General features: G+C 35.3%; 1 protein-coding gene across 16 annotated transcripts in view; it reads left to right on the top strand.

The window, feature by feature from the left end:
- PAM (peptidylglycine alpha-amidating monooxygenase) overlaps positions 1-18,685 on the top strand; it is a 277,534-nt gene that overhangs the window by 206,430 nt on the left and 52,419 nt on the right. For all 16 annotated transcript variants that reach the window (XM_036020590.1, XM_036020592.1, XM_036020593.1 and 13 more), the window contains 7 exons: positions 2,154-2,202; positions 3,489-3,556; positions 4,778-4,858; positions 5,146-5,222; positions 5,801-5,904; positions 12,036-12,220; positions 15,540-15,605. In XM_036020590.1, the coding sequence (XP_035876483.1) occupies positions 2,154-2,202; positions 3,489-3,556; positions 4,778-4,858; positions 5,146-5,222; positions 5,801-5,904; positions 12,036-12,220; positions 15,540-15,605 (630 nt within the window). The remainder of the gene's footprint in view (positions 1-2,153; positions 2,203-3,488; positions 3,557-4,777; positions 4,859-5,145; positions 5,223-5,800; positions 5,905-12,035; positions 12,221-15,539; positions 15,606-18,685) is intronic.

The raw sequence follows: 18,685 nt of genomic DNA on the forward strand, positions 1-18,685 counted from the left end.
AGAAAGTAAAACTCAGACTTTCAACTTACTCTGCATGGCCTATATGACAATTTCCAGTCGCATGGCCACCTCATCCTTCCTGGACAACAGCAGATAAAAGTGCTACCCACTCTCACTTATCCTGTTCAGTTACTCTGTGACATTATCTTGTTTACATGTTTGGTGTTCTGCTTTTCCCTATTCTTCCTCCCCCAGTTTCCTGTATCTCCACTCCCACTAGAGGATAGGTACCATTAGAGCAAAAAACCTGAATGTATATTGTTTTTCACCATTCCCATGGTGTATAGAACAATGTGTGAATATCACAATTGTTCAATCAATATTGTTTGAATGAATTGAAGACTGACTGCCCTTATTCAAAATAACCTTTTAAGATAGGTACAATGTTTTCTTATGCATGAGAAATGTTTCCTGAAATCAGCTAAGCTAATTAGGTGAGTCTCTAGAGTTTAGAATTCATTTGATCTAAATGAATGGAATACTTTCTACTATTCTCTTTTGATCAGTGGAGATACTTAAATAATTCTGGGTGAAGTCAACTTTAAAGTACTATGGACTAGTCAATTTACTAAATCTTATGCAGTACATTAAGAAAACCTTGTTCTCAGAAACAAAAATTTTCTTTTAATAAATTAAATGCAGTGCTTCTGTGTTTGAAAGTACAGGCAAAAATAAAGATAAGATTGGTTGTTATTTTTTATTATTATTCCCCCATCTCTTTAAAGTTCATTTGAAACTTTTTTTAAAAAAAGAATTCACCAAAATTATTTTGAAAATGGTACCTCACTAAAATTTAATAGATAAACAACAACAAAATACCCTAACTGATTAAATATAACATGTTTGTCATTGAATTTATTTCTGAATTATCTTTGTTACAATCAAGCCTAAGACTGTACGATTTCCTTTGTGTTTTTTTAATGATTTTATTTACTTATTTTTAGAGAGGGAAGGGAGGGAGAAAGAGAGAGAGAGAGAAACATCAACGTGAGGTTGCTGGGGGCTGTGGCCTGCAACCCAGGCATGTGCCCTGACTGGGAATCGAACCTGCTACACTTTGGTTCACAGCCCTCACTCAGTCCACTGAGCTATGCCAGCTAGAGCCTTTGTGTTTTATTACCAAACTATTTAATGTCATTTTTTATACTTTCTAAACTTTATCAATGATAAATCAAAGTGCATATCTTGCTAAGTCACCTGTTACACATCTCTCTGTATGAAGCCACCTTTGCTTTTCTCTTGACAATTGACAGCTAAAAGGGGGGAAAACAACTGTTTCATCTGCTGTTATTCACTAACATACTCCACTAATTAATTTCTGGTATAAATCTATCAACCTTGCACATGCACATATACAATAGTTATTTCTATTAAAATCAACTCAAAATTGAGATTTAAAGTGTTATAATTGCTTAGAATAAAGAGCAAAGTAGAAGGAATTTAATATATACACAAATAGTAGCAATGAGTATGAGGTACTGTTCACAGTGTCTGTGGTGAGACATCAACAAGTTCAACACAGATAAGAATTTGAACAAGTAATTTTAATTTTTACCTTATTTCTATTTGGTAAAGGCGAAGGAAGACAGAGAGAGAGGATTTGTGAGAGGTCTCTGAAATGTCCTTGGCAAAGATAAAGAGATACTCACTGACTTTCCAATGAAGATAAGGTGTAAACAGAATAAATAGATTTCTATTTGGAATGTGATAAAGGGCAAGTTTGAGGTACCAAACAAGGAGGTTTCATGTGGTTTCTGCTTTTAAAAAGTAGGAAAGGTAACTGTTCAGAGCCCCCTGGAACAACTTCTCTGGATATTTCAACAATACAGATAATACATAAAGAGTATTAACAATGTCCTTCTGTGTGCTTATGAGTAGTGTCCAATATGTCTGCAGGAAAGCAGATAACTCATCCATTTGATAAATCAAGAAAAAAAACAGAGAGTGCTCGAAGTGGTAGTCCTCTTGTAGCAGTTGTATCCATTGAAGATTAAATATGTCAGTGAATCTGAAAGTACTCTAAATTATAAAGCACCATCCAAATGAAACACATAATTCTTTTAGTATTAAATTATAATAATTTAAAATTTATGATATTGAAATCCTTTTTGCATGTTTTCAAATTTAAGATATGTGTTTTGTGTGTGTTTTAGATGATCACAAGGACTGTTCTGGTGTATCTTTACACCTCACCCGCCTGCCGTAAGTACTTCTAGTTATCTTAGCTGAGTGAAAACTTTTGAGGTGTTTGAGAACTTAAAAGTGGAAAATCCACCATATTAGTTATCTATTGTTCTCTAACAAATTACCCTACACTTTAGTGGTTTAAAACAATTACCTATTGTCTCCTGTGGGTCAGGAATCTGGGCATAACACAGCTGTGGCTAGTTGTCTCACTCTTGGCTAGTGTTTCAGTCATCGGGGGGCTTGACCGGGGAGAAGGCACTTCCAAAATCACATACATGACTATTGACAGGATTCAGTTCCTCTCTGGCTGTCGGCTAGAAGACCTCCTCACGCCCTTCTTCTGTGGGCTCTAAACAAGCCAGCTCACACCATGCAGCTGGCTTCTGTTGTAGCCAGCAGGGGAGCAAGCAAGAGAGGGCATGCAAGGTGGCAGCCAGAGTCGTTTTCATAGCCTAACCTCACAAGTTACTAAATAATATATGCCTGATAGGTAAAGAAAGCGGTCAGACACAAATTTTCAGTCTGACTTCTGTCAAAAAATCATTTTTTCCATATTCTGTTTGTTAAAAATAACAAATTACTCGATCCAGTTGCTAGGTCAGCCTACACTTAAGGGAAGAGGATCAGACAAGGGCATGAATATCAGAGCTAGGAATCACTGGGAGGTATATTAGTCAGTGATCTCCAGAGAAAATGAACCAATAGGATGTTCATATACATAGACATACATGAAAGAGGTTGGGATTGATTTACTTGAAGGAAACTGTTTCACACATTGTGGGGGCTGGCAAGTCTGAAACCTGAGAGGTTGGCTGGCAGGCTGGAAATTCTGGAGGGCGTCAGTGGTGCAGGCTGGGGTCCAAAGGCAATATAGAAGCAGAATTCTTTCCTTTTCGTGGGACCTCCATCTCTCCTCTGAAGAGACCTACCCACATAGCGGACGGTAATCTGTTTTACCCATAGGCAGTGATTTAAATAGTAATCATATAAAAAAAATACCTTCACAGCAACATACAACCAGACTGGTGTTTGATAAGACAAATGGTTCCTGTAGCCTAACCAAGCTGACCTAATTAACCATCCCAGGCACCGTTTACACACTGCCCTCCACATTCACCATGCCGTAACAATGTGTATGAAGCTATTTGCCCAAGAAAATGTTGTTTTTAGAATAAATTCTACCTTGTTTTCATGTTATTTTCTTTTAAATTTCATACGAATCATATTTTATAGACCAAATGTTGAAGTAGGTATTATTTTTCCAAGGCAATAGTTGAGATAAATATTACTGTTCCCTGCAGACAGCCCTTAATTGCTGGCATGTACCTTCTGATGTCTGTTGACACTGTTATACCAGCAGGACAGAAAGGTGAGTAATGATCTTTTAGAATTTACCATTGCCTCATTACCTAATTTATAAGAATGGGTTTAGTGTATAGTTATGATAAACTTTGGAAATAACCACTATTTTTGAGTCCCTGAAAATAAACCAATTCTTTATTATCCTTGGATTTAAAAGTAGAGTTTTACATTGTTTTGAGCAAGTACTTTATTATTTTAGATTATTTTAGTGAGATGCTAAAAATTGAGGCCCATGGGTAGGTAGTGGGTTTTATAAATTAAAGAATAAATCTTTAGTATATTACAAATCCATCACCTGTTCTTTAGATGCTAAAGACTACCTTCATAACATGCTATGGCATAAACTACTGCAGAGAATATAGGGTTCAAAGTCAAGAAGCTAGCAAGCTTCTTGAACTTAACATACTGGGTTTATTACAAGAAGCTACTGGAATAAGTAAAATATTTTTATCATTGTATCTGATCTTCTGATGAAAGTTCAATATTGAATGTTTTTTATTTGTGTTACTGGGAATCTCTTAAAGCTAATGACATGTACGGTCTCAATTTAACTGTTGACTGGTATAATATAAAAAACATTTATTGAATCACTACTATGTGTTAGACTATGTAAGGAAGGAAAAGTGTATGAAATGGCCCTTTCTCAATAGGAACTGTGAATCTAGTTATCTTAGGTGTTTGCAATCAATTGTTCAAAAATCCTGTTTTAAAAATTAAAAAAAAAAAACAGGCCCTGGTTGGGTAGCTCAGTTGGTTGGAGCATCATAATGGTTCACCAGGGTTGCCACTTCCTTCCACAAATGGACGTCTCTTTCTCTGTCTCTCTCCCCTCTCCCTTACTCTCTCTTTCTCCTTCTCTAAAATCAATAAATAAGAAATTTTTAAGTATGAAATAACAAAAATTTTAAGTTTTTCAACTGTGTAAAGAGCATGATAGAGGTAACAATTTAAGCCACTATGTTCATTGAGAGGGTGTTTTGATCTGGCCCTAGTCATTTTGTCTGTGAATGATATAAGACATGAGGATGAGGGGTTCTTAACTCATATCAGTCAAGGGGCTGGCAGATAGTAAATACATAATGTTTGCTTAGTATGTAAGTGCATGTTTGCTTCATAAGAAAACCACCATGCCTCGCAGCTTGTGAATACCTTATATATACTTTTAGACAAGGATAATGTTATTTTCCAGTTCAATAGTGACTTTTTTCTGTGTTTTTATTTTTAACAGTGGTGAATTCTGACATTTCATGTCATTATAAAAAATATCCAATGCATGTCTTTGCTTATAGAGTTCACACTCATCATTTAGGTAAGAACTTTAACCTACCTGTTAAATTATAAATATTTACCATTGTGCTTACTTATGCTAAAAATGTAACATGCAAATTGTTTGATATTATATCTGTTTCAATGAAAGCAATTTTGCTCAATACATTGAAAGTCAGTGTGTTTTTTTATCATTTGTTTTCATTAAAACACCTAACATTTGGATTCAGAAAATATTCAGATTTTATTTTGAAATAGGAAAGTAAATAATGCTTTTTATTTTTTGAATACTTTATTGTATGATATGATTATAATTTGTGTTCATTTCAGGTAAGGTAGTAAGTGGATACAGAGTGAGAAATGGACAATGGACACTGATTGGACGCCAGAGCCCCCAGCTGCCACAGGTGTGTAGACTCTAGTTTAATTTTGAGAGAAAAAAAATTAAGCATCAGATAGTAACTTTCAAAGCTCTCATTAGGGTGAGACAACTGTAACTGAATACCAATAACAAAAAGAAATAACATCAGAAAAAAATTTCTCTAGGATCTAAACATCTCTAATGCTACCTTTACTGTGCATAACTTAACTTTTTACAGCTTCCAACTTGGTGGGTTTTTTCTTTAATCAGTTCTCTTAATATTTCTAAATGTGGTGGTGGTGGTGATGGCAGTGGTGGTGATGGTGGTAATAGTGGTGGTGGTGACGATGGTCATAGTGATGGTGGTGATGGTGGTGATGGTGGTATGGTGGTAGTGATGATGATGGTGGTAATGGTGGTGGTGGTGGTGATGGTGGTGATGGTGGTGGTGGTGGTGGTGATGGTGGTGGTGATGGTGGTGGTGGTAGTGGTGGTGGTAGTGGTGGTGGTGTGTGTCTCTTCATACTTTCCACCCAGGGTTCTTCAAGCCTCATGTTATTAAAGCATGTGGTTCTGGACTTTATTGGTAATTTTAATGAATCTTTGTGTTTGACTTCTTGGCAGGCTTTCTACCCTGTGGAACACCCAGTAGATGTTAGTTTTGGTGACATACTGGCAGCAAGATGTGTATTCACTGGTGAAGGCAGGACAGAAGCCACACACATTGGGTATGAGTTTACACATTTCACTATTTAAAAAAGCTGTTATTGGGATAAGGTGTGACTATGGGTGGCAGTTTTCTTTGTGAATGAGTAGTGCATTTTTCCCTGTCATGAACAATCACAACAAAGTATAGAATCATTTTAGGACTGATCGATTTGGATAAACATGTGCATTTTAGGACTGATTGATTTGGAACATGTGCTTACTTTTTTATGCTTCATTTCTTCCTGTTTATTCAAGACTTTCAAAATCATGCCTCTACATATTATGGTTACCACCAGAGTTCATATTACTCTTCTTAATAAAGAAAAAATATAATGATTATAATTTTTTTTCCGCAAGTGGCCTTTTTTGCCCAGTATTCAAACTTAGACAAACACATGGTCTCTGCCCTTGGTGCTACACATTAATTACTCAGACTCATGATTTTTTTCCTCCTGTTAAAACTTTCATATACTCAATGTTTTCCAGTTTAGCCTACCAAATGAAAATAATAATATTCAGCACTTTGCAAAAGAGAGTGTCAGACTTTTACTTTTAAATAATTTTCAAAATATTGAGCCTCCTTAAAATAAGTATATTTTATAACACTAAGTAAAATTTTCAAAAGCACTGTGAACTCTTTCAAAAAAGTTTTGCCACAATTAAAAATGAAGGATAAAGCCTCTTATCATATTTCTTTTGTTAGATAAAACCAAGGAACCTTCTTTGCATGCTAAACTAGGTTATAAAATATTTACTGATGCCGCCTGGAAGTTGGAATTTTAAACCCTTTATCTTTTGATCAGTGAGAAGTTAGAGAAAGCAGGCATCTGAAAATATACATTAGATGCACTGAAGATGATTCTTAATGATGACAGCCCTTGGTGTTGGTTGTCAGGGGAAAGGGAAAAGGTACTGATACAGGTAAAAGGAAATAAAGACCCTTGAGATGGTGAAATAAGATTTTTTAAGTTACTCTAAAACTGTTTTTATATTAATAAGCACCAAATTTAGGGCTAAAGATAAAACATTTTTTAATTATTAATTTATATTAAACAATGAGCTTTCAACACCTTTGCTTTTGGATAACTTTGATAAATTTGGGAAGTACACTTGAGGAAAGCAATAAAATTATTAAATTACTTGAAATGGTAATAGTAAGAAAAGGGTTGACAAATCAGACATAATTACATTTGAGGAGTCTGACAATTCACTTCTTAACAATCTTTAAATACCTGAAGTAACATGATTTCAAGGGCATTGATTAGCTGTCTCTGATTTATATTAATGTAGAGCCCCAGGAACTTAAATGCCATTGGTTATTTTATGAACCTTTGTAACAGGTGAACTAAGTAGTAAAAATAACCTTTTCAACACATTCTGTGTATTAGTCTACAAGTTTAAGTTCTATTAAGAATTAATAGAGTGTTTTGCTTAGATGTTCCTTTACAATTTGGTGGGGGGGTGGGTGTCCTGAAGTTTTGTTCAGATTCTGCCCTTTGAGTGCCCTCTGTGAGGCAACATTGACCATAGAAATTAATGACATGATAGTGCCAGAACTTGAGGCCAAAGTGATCCCTGGAGGCCTCTCATGGTTTCATGAGTTCAGAATAATTCTGTCTTTTTTTACATGTGCATTTTGCTTTAAGATAATGCCCTAAAGTGACTATACTAATCTATCTTTTTGTAAATCTCATGTGGGCTATAGAGATGCCATTTTTTAAATAAATGAAACAAAGATATTATAGGAAATTAAGTTATTGTGTAAGTCCACAGTCTGAATATTTAATTTATGTCAAAGAAGCAATTTTCTTCCAATGGAATGATAAACTCATAAGACAAGTTGGAATGAATGTAAACATGAATTGGATTCTCATAACAATGCCTAACACTCCTATAGCGTGTAATATGCTTTTTAGTGTTAGAAAGATAGTAGCCCCAGTGCATCTGTGTTGTAAAGTAATGGATACCACTTCCATAGGGTACTATGGAATCATGGAGAGAATGTTACCAGTAAAAAAAAAAACTAGTATTTTATGATGTCTATTAAATTAAATGATACTCTGTAAATCTCCTCCCCTACTTTTCCCACCTAGTCCCCAACCCCTGGCCTATGAACTGGTACCAGTCCCGGTTTGGGCCTATTAAGAACCAGGCCACATAACAGGAGGTGAGTTTGTATTTGATGTAATGCACTTCAGTCACCCCAAAACCATCTCTCCCCGTGTCCCCCACCCCCCATCTGTGGAAAAATTGTCTTTCATGAAGCTGGTCCCTGGTGTCAAGAAAGTTAGGGGCTGCTGCCCCAACCCATTTGTTAGAGCCACGAACATGAAGTCAACTTAGGTATAAATCCCACGTGTCCAAAGGTAGTATGGGTTCCATTGATTCCCATTCTATGCACTCGGCGAATATCAGCTTCATGTTTTTAACCTTATTCTGCAGCCACCTGGAAACTAGGTTCTAAAAGGAAATTGTATCATCAGTGGCCTACTAGGAAGGTTTTCGGTTGAATGATTCCTTCATTCAGTCCAAGCTAATCTCTGTATTCAATGGGAAATTTAGGATGGGGGGAAATGTTGTTTAGTTAGAACAATCATATTTAACTAATAAAAAACAGTTTAAAAAATAGGGACTGATTATCTGATCAGCAGGGATTTATCTCAAAACACAACCATTAAAAAATAGGTATGTTTAAGATAAGACATATTAATAAATATACTTAATGGTAACCTTTTTGGATCTAGATATATTAGAATTCTTTTAAAATAGCAAATATGAATAGTATAACTTAGACAAAGTTATACCAACATAGTATTAATTAATCTATGAAGAAGCAATATTTTGTGCCTGACTGCATTACATATTTTATATTCAGCCCAACACCTAAATTCATTTCAAATGTTTATTTAAATTTAAACAAAAAAAGAATTTAATTGTCTGTCAATTAAGCTAATTAGGTGAGCTAATTTGCCTAAAATTTATATGTTAAAATTTAAAATTAATTCTTGAGAATCAGTTAGTTTTTTTAGTCATAGTGTTAATTTGGAACCAGTTATTTCATGTAAATATGAGAATGTCTAATGAATATTCCTAGAAACTAACCACAGCACTTTAATCAGCATTTAAATATGTATTATATGCAAAGATAAAATTACATGATCAATAATTTCTTAATGTATAAGTTTAAAAGCACCATGAAACCTCATAGAAAACAATTAAGTTTTATAAAATAACTTTTTTAATTTTCATATTTCTGTCCAAAACTAGTAGTACCCATCATTGCTTATTTTTAAGCCTCACATTTGTTGGCTATAAGGGCCAGGGGCCAGCGATCGGAGACTCATCAAAGTGTGGTATCACTGCCTGAAACGTAGTCATGGTGTGTGCACAGTAATATTTGGTGTTTTTTTAAGTGGTGCATTTCAGAATACTGGGTGCCTTCTTGAATATTTATTATATATCTTTATAACATGAAATAATTTATTTTTATAGAAACCCTCATAGAACCTGGATGGATGGATAGATGGATGGATGAGTCAGAGATAGATAGACAGATAGATAGATAGATAGATGGAATAGATAGATGGAATAGATAGACAGAAATATATTTTAGAAATGCCATAGATCAATTAAGTTTGCAAAATTGATCTGACTTGGCAGTATGATGTATATCAGAAATAACAGTTTATACCATAATAATTTGTGAACATTTATTGACACAGATTATTCATTCTTTCATCATTCAAAAAAATATGTATTGAAAGCTTACTGTTTCCAGCCTCACCACACTTTGTTAGATTTAAAGCTAGCTGATCTAAATAAGTAGTTATTTCATAAGCACTTTATTATACAAGAAGGTAACAGAAAGACACCACTGTAATTTTGGGATGTAGCTGATGGCCGCAGGTGTTGGAGAGAATTACACAAGCATTCGGGAATGTTAAAGGGCCATTCAATGGAGTCAGGGCAGATGTGTGAACACAACCTTCCTCCATATTTTCTCATGTTAATAATTATTAAGATTCACAGAGGTGAATTACAGAGTTGTTCTCTATGGAAAATAAGGGCGGGTGTGTCAGAGCTCTTCCTTAGGGATACTGAAAGCAATTTCTCTAGCTAAAATTAAGTTTGAGGTGTTTTTTTTTAGTGAAAGATGAATACGAAATAAATTAGGCAAAATGTGGCACTAAAAATGACTTGAATCCTAACATGTTTAGAATAAGATGGTTTCTCTGTCAGATAGGAGCTGAGAGTTACCTTGACTACAAGTTTAATTACAGGCAGAAAGGAATGAAATGTGACCTTTTTTCAGCTCTTTAATGAAACTTTCTTTGTGATAACAAAGATTCTTAAATTATTTGATCAACTCAATTTTGCATTAGAACCAGGAACTACAAAGGTGAGCTGATTAGGTGGATCACTAAAGCACATGTTCAGAGCGAACATGAGCGCGGTGCTCCCAAACAGATAAAATGGGGAAGGATCTGTCCATAGATTAATTGCAAGTTTCATTTATTATTATATAAATGTATTAATTTTTTCATTAATTTGAGAAGCTAATATGGTTATTTTCCTTTCCTTCTCTGCCAGATGATTCAAGGTTTTTAAGCTGGAACCGCAACTTAAATTTCTTTTCCCTCGTTTCTCTCTCCTCATCTGTACATTTCTCCTCATTCTGAACAGTAGAGGGAGGATAATGGGGTGGGAAGCTCTGACTTATTACTTTGTTCCCATCCATTCCTTTTATAGCACGTAATTTTCTGACCGACTCCAAGGCTGTGAAAATGTAATTCTTAGGAATGGTGCGTTGACACCTAAGAATAAGTGTAGCGAACAGGTGTTTGTTTGGGATTGCACTTCCCCGCTCGCTTACCTTTCGCAGGTGAGACAGTAACACGGACAGGTGTTAGATTCAGAAAGTGAAAAGCCAAATTATTTCTCAAGCATAAACAGAGCTTCCCATGGCAGAGGCTCATTCCTCTAATCTCTCAGGAGCTCTACATTTTCAGAGCTGAGATGCACATCTCTGGAAAAGGGTTTTATTTTTTCTTTCCTTTGCTGATGTCATTACTGTTGCTATGGAGAGGAAGGGAGTGCTGCATGACAGTGCTGGAAAAATCAACACGGACATATTTCTTCACAGCAAATAGTCCACTGCACAACGTGTTTTTTATTAGTGTAGGCTTGCTAAAATTGTCAGAATTAATATCAAAGTGGAACATTCCTTTGCCCAGCCTATCTTGACATATAAAAGTTTGTGGTGGTGTACTTAAATAATTTCTTCCTAATAATAGTGAAGAGAATGAAAAATATAGTAACCCATGTGAATCAAGGAAGAAAAAATATGTTTTATAAACCACTAGGTATTATTTATATTACTGAGAACATTTTTCTTGGAAATGTCCACCCCACTGTTGTAAAATCTATTTTTAATGTTGAGTCATTTAGTTGTACAGCACGATCCCATTCAGGGCTGAGCCCTTCAAAGAGGTTAGGGCTGATTTCTTTTTGCATCCTCTCTGAGGCCCTCTCTTTTGCTCTGCTGTATAAGCCAAGGTGCCAAGTCAGACATCAGGGATATGGTTATGATGTCTTACTATCAACACATGACTCGTAATTCATCTTACCATGAAGAAGGAGGCAGTAACAAAAAACAACTTCCATGGTCTCAGAGTTAAATGGAAAAAGCCATTTTAAAGACTTGTAAATAATATATGACAACTCTGTTGAAGTGTTTTGAATTTTAATGTTAGTCAGTAAATAATTGCGATTTTTCCATGAGAAAAATACTTTGCCCGATCTCCGAGTTTTAGCAAACAGAAGAAAGACTAAGAATGAAAGGATTATTTAAGAGAGGAAAGACAGTTATTTCACTGCTGCTTCAATGCCATTTCCATCTGCAGTCTTTGGTGATATCCACAGAGTGAATGCAGACGGATATGCACTCCATTATTAAGTGGAACTATGCCTTTGACAATGTGCTTTTGGTATTGAAAACTGTGATGGGTTTTAATGAAAGCCATAAAATAAATGCACAGTATTTCCACCTTTGAATCCATTGCTGGCAGATTTACAGGTGGCATTTTTCTTGCATTAGAATGTGTTTTATGTGACTGGCTGATTTGTTGTGTCTACTCTTTTCTGCCTGCAGTGGCACATCTAATGATGAAATGTGCAACTTATACATTATGTATTACATGGAAGCCAAGCATGCAGTTTCTTTCATGACCTGTACGCAGAATGTAGCTCCAGATATATTCAGAGCCATACCACCAGAGGCCAATATTCCAATTCCTGTAAAGCCAGATATGGTTATGATGCATGGACATCACAAAGGTAAAATTGTTGTAACTTAAAGTAACACATGATTTTGTATTTTCTATTTCCTTAAGTGTCTCACATGACTATATGATTAATTTTTAAAATTATCATTCATCTATCAAACTATTACGTGTGCCCCCATAATCTGATTCCTTCTTTACCTTCTTTTATACCCTACTTTCCCTCCTGACATGCCTCCATCAAAAGAGCTAAACTGAAAACTCTCAACTAGTGATGTAAGAGATTAGTTTGGGGACCAATTCCATAAATGTAAATCTTTCTTCATTTAATTCCTGTTTTCTAGTTTCCCCATTTCATTCTTTCTATAACCAGTAATGACTTACACAATTTTTTAACTTAACCACCATGTTCTAAAGAGTGCTACAGTTTGCCAGTGAAAATGGTTGTCATCTCCCACTGTATCTTAAATCATCTGTTTAATGGGTCTTGTCAAGCACAGAACAATTCTTGGTTTATGAGGCACTACCAGCCTTGGACTTTTTTATCTCATTCTCAGAATTGTTGCAGAATGGTCATAATAACTCATTTTTTTTGCTTTAGATTTGCAAACCCCTCACCCTGTTTTATTGAATAAAGTATGTTGAGACTTTAACAAATTTTGCAAGTTCAGTCTTAAAATGCCAGAGCAACTTATTCTTTCTAGTAGAAATTTTATGAAAGAAGTTAGCATAGCAGTCAGATAATTTATTAAGATCCTAATAGAGATCAATTTTTGGTCAAGATGGAGGTGTAGGTAGACATGCTTCACCTCCTCATGCAACCACAAAAGGAATTACAACTAGATCTTAAAACAAACAACACCCAAATTGTCAGAAAATTGAACTGTATGGAAGTCTAATAACCAAGAATTTACAGGAGCCACATTCATTCAGGTGGGTGGGAGGGCAGGGGGTAGAGGGCTGGGTGGAAAGGTCAGGAGACGAGGTGTGGCATGGAGAGCTGGCAGACTGGTGGAACGGTCCCACATTCATGTGAGGTGGATAAAAATCAGGAGGGATACCTTGAGAGTGAGCAATCCCAGCCCCAGGCCAGACCTCACAGCCCAGGGTTCCAACACTGGGAAGATAAATCCATGTAACTTCTGGCTGTAAAAACCAGTGGGGGTTGGGGCAGCAGACAAAACTGCTGGATATTCAGAAAACTCTGCTTAAAGGACCTTCATGGTCATAAAACATGCTCAGACCCACCCACTCTGGGATTCACCACCAGGGCAACAGCTGAAATGGCTCCTGTTGCATACAGGTCATGGGTGAAGTGACTGCAAACAGGGCAAGTGCTGGGCAAACTCCCAGAAGCCAGGCAGCAGTATAGTCCCCTCTCAGAGCCCTCCTTCCACACAGAGCCACGAAGCAGTGAGGTGGGTTGCCCCACCTTGGTGATTACCTAAAGTTCCACCCTACACAATCTACAGATGCCCTTTACAGGGAGTCAAAGTCGCTCTACCTAATACACAGAAACAAACACAAGGAGGCTATTAAATTGAGGAAACAAAGAAATATGGCCCAAATGAAAAAAAAAAAAAAACAGAGAAATGAACAAAACCCCAGAGAAATAACTAAACAAAACAGAGACAGCCAACCTATCAGATCAAATGCAGAGTTCAAAACAGAGGTTTTCCAAGAACTCATTGAGTACAGCAACAACATAAAGGAAGAAATGAATGTTACACTAATTGAAATAAAGAAGAATCTACAGGGAACCAACAGTAAACGGAAGGAAGCCATGATTCAAATTTGTAAGATAAGGAAGAAATAAATATTCAACCAGAACTGAAAGAAGAAATAAAAATTCAAAACAAGAAAAAAAAAAAACAAGGATAGTAAAAGAATATTCTAGGACATCTCGAGATGTACCAATATCTGAATCATAAGGATGTCAGAAGGAGAGGAAGGAGAACAAGAAATTAAAATTTTATTTGAAAAAAATAATGAAAGAAGCCCTGGCTGGCGTAGCTCAGTGGATTGAGCTCAGGCTGTGAACCAAAGTGTCGCAGGTTCCATTCCCAGTCAGGGTACATGCCTGGGTTGCAGACCATGACCCCCAGCAACCCCACATTGATGTTTCTCTCTCTCTCTCTCTTTCTCCCTCCCTTACCTCTCTAACAATAAATAAAATAAAATCTTTAAAAAAAAAGAGAAAAATCTTTATAAAAAATATAAAAAATGAAAGAAAACTTCCTTAATTTGGTAAAGAAAATAGACATACAAGTCCAGGAAGCACAGAGAGTCCCTAACAAGTTGTACTCAAAGAGGACCACACCCAGACACATCATAATTACAATGCCAAAAGTTAAAGATAAAGAATCTTAAAAGCAGCAAGAGAAAAGCAGAGAGTTACCTACAAAGGAGTACTCATATGATTGTCATCTGATTTCCCAAAAGAAACCTTGCAGGCAAGAAAGGACTGGCAAGAAATATTCAAAGTTACAAAAAGCAAGGACGTACAACATAGATTACTCTATCCAGCAAAGCTACCATTTAGAATGGAAGGGTAGATAAAGTGCTTCCCAGACAAGGTAAAGCTAAAGGAGTTGATCACCACCAAGCCATTATTACATGAACTGTTAAAGGGACTTATTTAAGAAAAAGAAGAAGATCAAAACTATGAACACTAAAAGCACCACAAATTCACAACTATCAACAACTGAATCTAAAAAATTAAAATAAAATAAGCAAATAACCAGAACAGGAACAGAACCATAGATATGGAGATCATTTGGAGGATTATCAGCTGAGAGAGGGAAGAAGAATGGGGGGAAAGGGGCTAGGATCAAAAAGTATAAATGGTAGGTACAAAATAGAGAGGGGGATGTTAAGAATAGGATAGGAAATGGAGAAGCCAAAGAACTTACATGTACATGGACATGAGCTAATATGGGGAATTGCTAGAGAGAAGGAGTGTACCAGGCAGAGGGGTGCAAAGGGGGAAAACTTGAGACAACGGTAATAGCATAATCAATGAAATATATTTTTAAAAGATCCTAATCTATTTAAAGAATGTACTTTAAAAGAGTATTAAAATAGCCTTGAAGTATTACCAAATTCATTTTTAGAAACAAATATGAGGAGTTTTAGTATCGCATGTTTGAAACTACTGAGAGGGTAGTTGATCTAGTTATTAAGTCAGAAGTCTGGTGATTGCTGGGTACACTATAGGTTTTTGTGAATTACAGCACTTAAACATATAAATTCTTAATACTGTTATTATTATGAAATGTAAGACACTAAATAATATTTTTATGTTGATGGCATATTTCTAATAAACATGTAATAGATAATACAAATTTATGCTCAGTTTCTTTGATTCTTTACAGAAGCAGAAAACAAAGATAAGACTTCTTTACTCCAGCAGCCAAAACAAGAAGAAGTGTTAGAACAGGGTATGTATGCTTACTTATGTAAAAAGGCCTATAAAGATATTCATTATCAAAATGGACAACCACATATTAAAGCTATTAAGGTGTTTTTGGCCTCTATCTGCCTCCAACCCTATGTATTGCTGTTTTTGTATAATGCATAATTCATAAGAAAATGGTCAATTGTTGCACTTTAGCATTGCAAGTACATTTCATTAGTGCAATTTAGTTTCATTAGATTCTTCTGTCTTTGTTTTAGTTTATTTAATATTGTAACCTTTACATATAGTGCAGATATAATCATTAGTGGTCTGCTTTTCAAATCTAATGACTTTTACCATTTAAATTCCTATGTATTTAGTACTGTGTGCTCATTAATTATAGTTGAAGGTTAAGAAAAAACAAATTAAGAATTACACCCACATCTTGCCTCTCTTAAGTCAATCTCTGCTTTCAGTAAGGTAGGAAGAATTCTTGTTTTATGAATTTGTAGTTTTGTGTTAAGGTGCCATCTGATGAGTTAAGAAAGCATCGTTTGAGTTATTTGAAGTGGTACTCCCCAATGCTTGTGTGCCAAATACTGCCTGTGCTGGCACTGAAAAATTGCTCTACTGAATCTTCATTTATTGCCATTTGTTTGGAAGCTAGTGCTTCGTGTTAGGTGTTGGAGAGTGTTATCAAGTTGTTTTTGGCCTAGATATGATGTATTTTAAAACATTAGTTTAATGTTAATGCAAACACATGTCCACTGGAATATGTAATGTACAAGAAATAGATAGGCTTTTTCTATTAGCAACACTTAGATATTTCTGACTTTGGATTTTGAAAACCACTATTGGAATCCTTCAAAATGTATTCTATTAAATCAAAGCTATCACTCTTGCACTAATAGTATTTTCAAAATTAAAGAATCCGAACTTTTAAAAGGAAAAAATGCACTTTGAAAGGGGTATAGGGTAAACTGTAATATAAAAGTTTTTAAATTATGTGGAGTATATTCCACAACATCTAACATCTAACAAGCAGCCTTTAAAAAATACATCTTAGCTTAAAGTTGTTTCTATGTTTATGTTAAATCAGATAAAGGAGATGATTTTTATAGTGAATAGTGTACACTAAATCATTACACTAAACTATTGTATATGATTTAAAATAGCTAAATTTATCAAACCTGTGTATATATTTGTAAGGTAATCAGTAATTGCAACCCAAATAAAGTAGAATTAACAGTATTTACTATAATTGTACTGAAATTTAATCAGACTTAAAATCAGTCACTTTGGAATTGCACAGTCTTGAACATATGCTTTTGAAGTAATTTGAGTCATCTTAGAATACGTTTCTTGATACCAACATTTGTAGTACAGTTTGGAATGAGGACACCATTTAGTAGATGCATTTTGTAAAACAGTAATTTGCTATGGAAATTGAGGCTGGATTGTGTTTTCTTTCTGAATTGAGTTGACTCAATCAAAAAAAACCACTGAAACCTCTGGAAGGTTAAAAACCCAGGGGTTTGGGAGAAGAGGAAACTTAATTGTTAAATTTAATCTGTTATTTGCAAATAATAGGATTTAGGGTATGTGACACATGACTGCAAACCAAATCCTTTAAAACACTCTTATATTTTGCCATTCATTTATTTACCCTTCTGTGTTTGATTCCATATAGTAGTAAGAAGTTTAAATATACCAGAAGTTTTACTGGTCCTAGAAAAGAATTCTGTGAAAAACATAAGAAATGATTTTCGTTTAGCTACTGTTTTCCTCTTAGGAATGAAAATGCTGTAAAGTGATTTCACTTGGGAAGTAAAAACATTATTCACACTCGTTTTCATTAGTCTGCTTCTGTTTTGTTTGTTCATTTACATTGTTCTTTAGGTCCACATGCAAGGGAAATCATATAGTATTTGTCTTTCTCTGACTGACTTATCTTACTTAGAATAATATCCTCTAGGTCCATCTATGCTATTGCAAATGGTAAGATTGCATTCTTTTTTATGGCCAAATAATAGTCTATTGTGTAAACATACCACCATCTTTTTATTCATTCATCTACTGAGGGACACCTGGGATGCTTCCATATCTTGGTGATTGTGAATAACATTGTAATGGTGGCAAATATATTTTTCTGAATTAGTGTTTCAGATTTCTTCAGACATATACCCCAAGGTGGAATTGCTGGGTCACAAGGCAATTTCATTTTTAATTTTTTGAAGGCCCTCCATACTGTTTTCCACAGTGGCTGCTCCAATCTGCCTTACCACCAAAATGCATAAAGTTTCCCCTTTCTCCACATCCTCACCACATACTCACCAACACTTGTTGTTTGTAGATTTATTGATGATGGCCATTCTGACAGGTGTGAAGTGATATTTCATTGTGGTTTTAATTTGTACCTCTCTGAGGATTAGTGACAGTGAGCATCTTTTCATATGTCTCTTGGCCATCTGTATGTCCTCTTTGGAGAAGTATTTATTCAGGTCCTCTGTCCATCTTTTAATTGGATTGTTTGTGGGGTTTTTTGATGTTGAATTGTATGAGTTCTTTATAAATTTTGCATATTAACTCTTTCTCATATATATCAGTGGCAAATATCTTCTCCCATTCAGTAGGTTGGCAAGCACAATTTTTAATCCCTGCCCATACTCTTGAAAATAACCTGTTTGCTTATTGGTGAGCTTATCTATAAATGACTTGATTATGCCTGCCTGCCTTCCTGCAGAATGACCCTAATGAATATTTAAAACACACTGAAAAGTCCCCATCTCATAACATTGTGAGTGAAGACTTACCTATCTATGTAATAAGTAGAGTAAGCCAAACAATGAGCCCCACTTAGACATTGATTCTGAGTGGAGAAAATGAATCCTAGAAGAATGAAGATGATGGTGTCACATTTTCCAGAGCAGATGCACACACACATCCCTCACATGTATGTAAATTATTGGCACTTTGAGGAAGCTAAAGTATGTTTTATATGTCCCCTTTATTTTTTATCTGTTATGACTTCTTATATATGAGCTTTGTATCAGCATTATTAGGCAAGGAATATGGGCTGCAACTAAAAGGCTCACTTACTAGCTGCATTTAAGAGTTCTGACT

Source organism: Phyllostomus discolor, chromosome 3, assembly GCF_004126475.2.
Source record: "Phyllostomus discolor isolate MPI-MPIP mPhyDis1 chromosome 3, mPhyDis1.pri.v3, whole genome shotgun sequence".
NCBI classification, from domain to species: Eukaryota; Metazoa; Chordata; class Mammalia; order Chiroptera; family Phyllostomidae; genus Phyllostomus; species Phyllostomus discolor.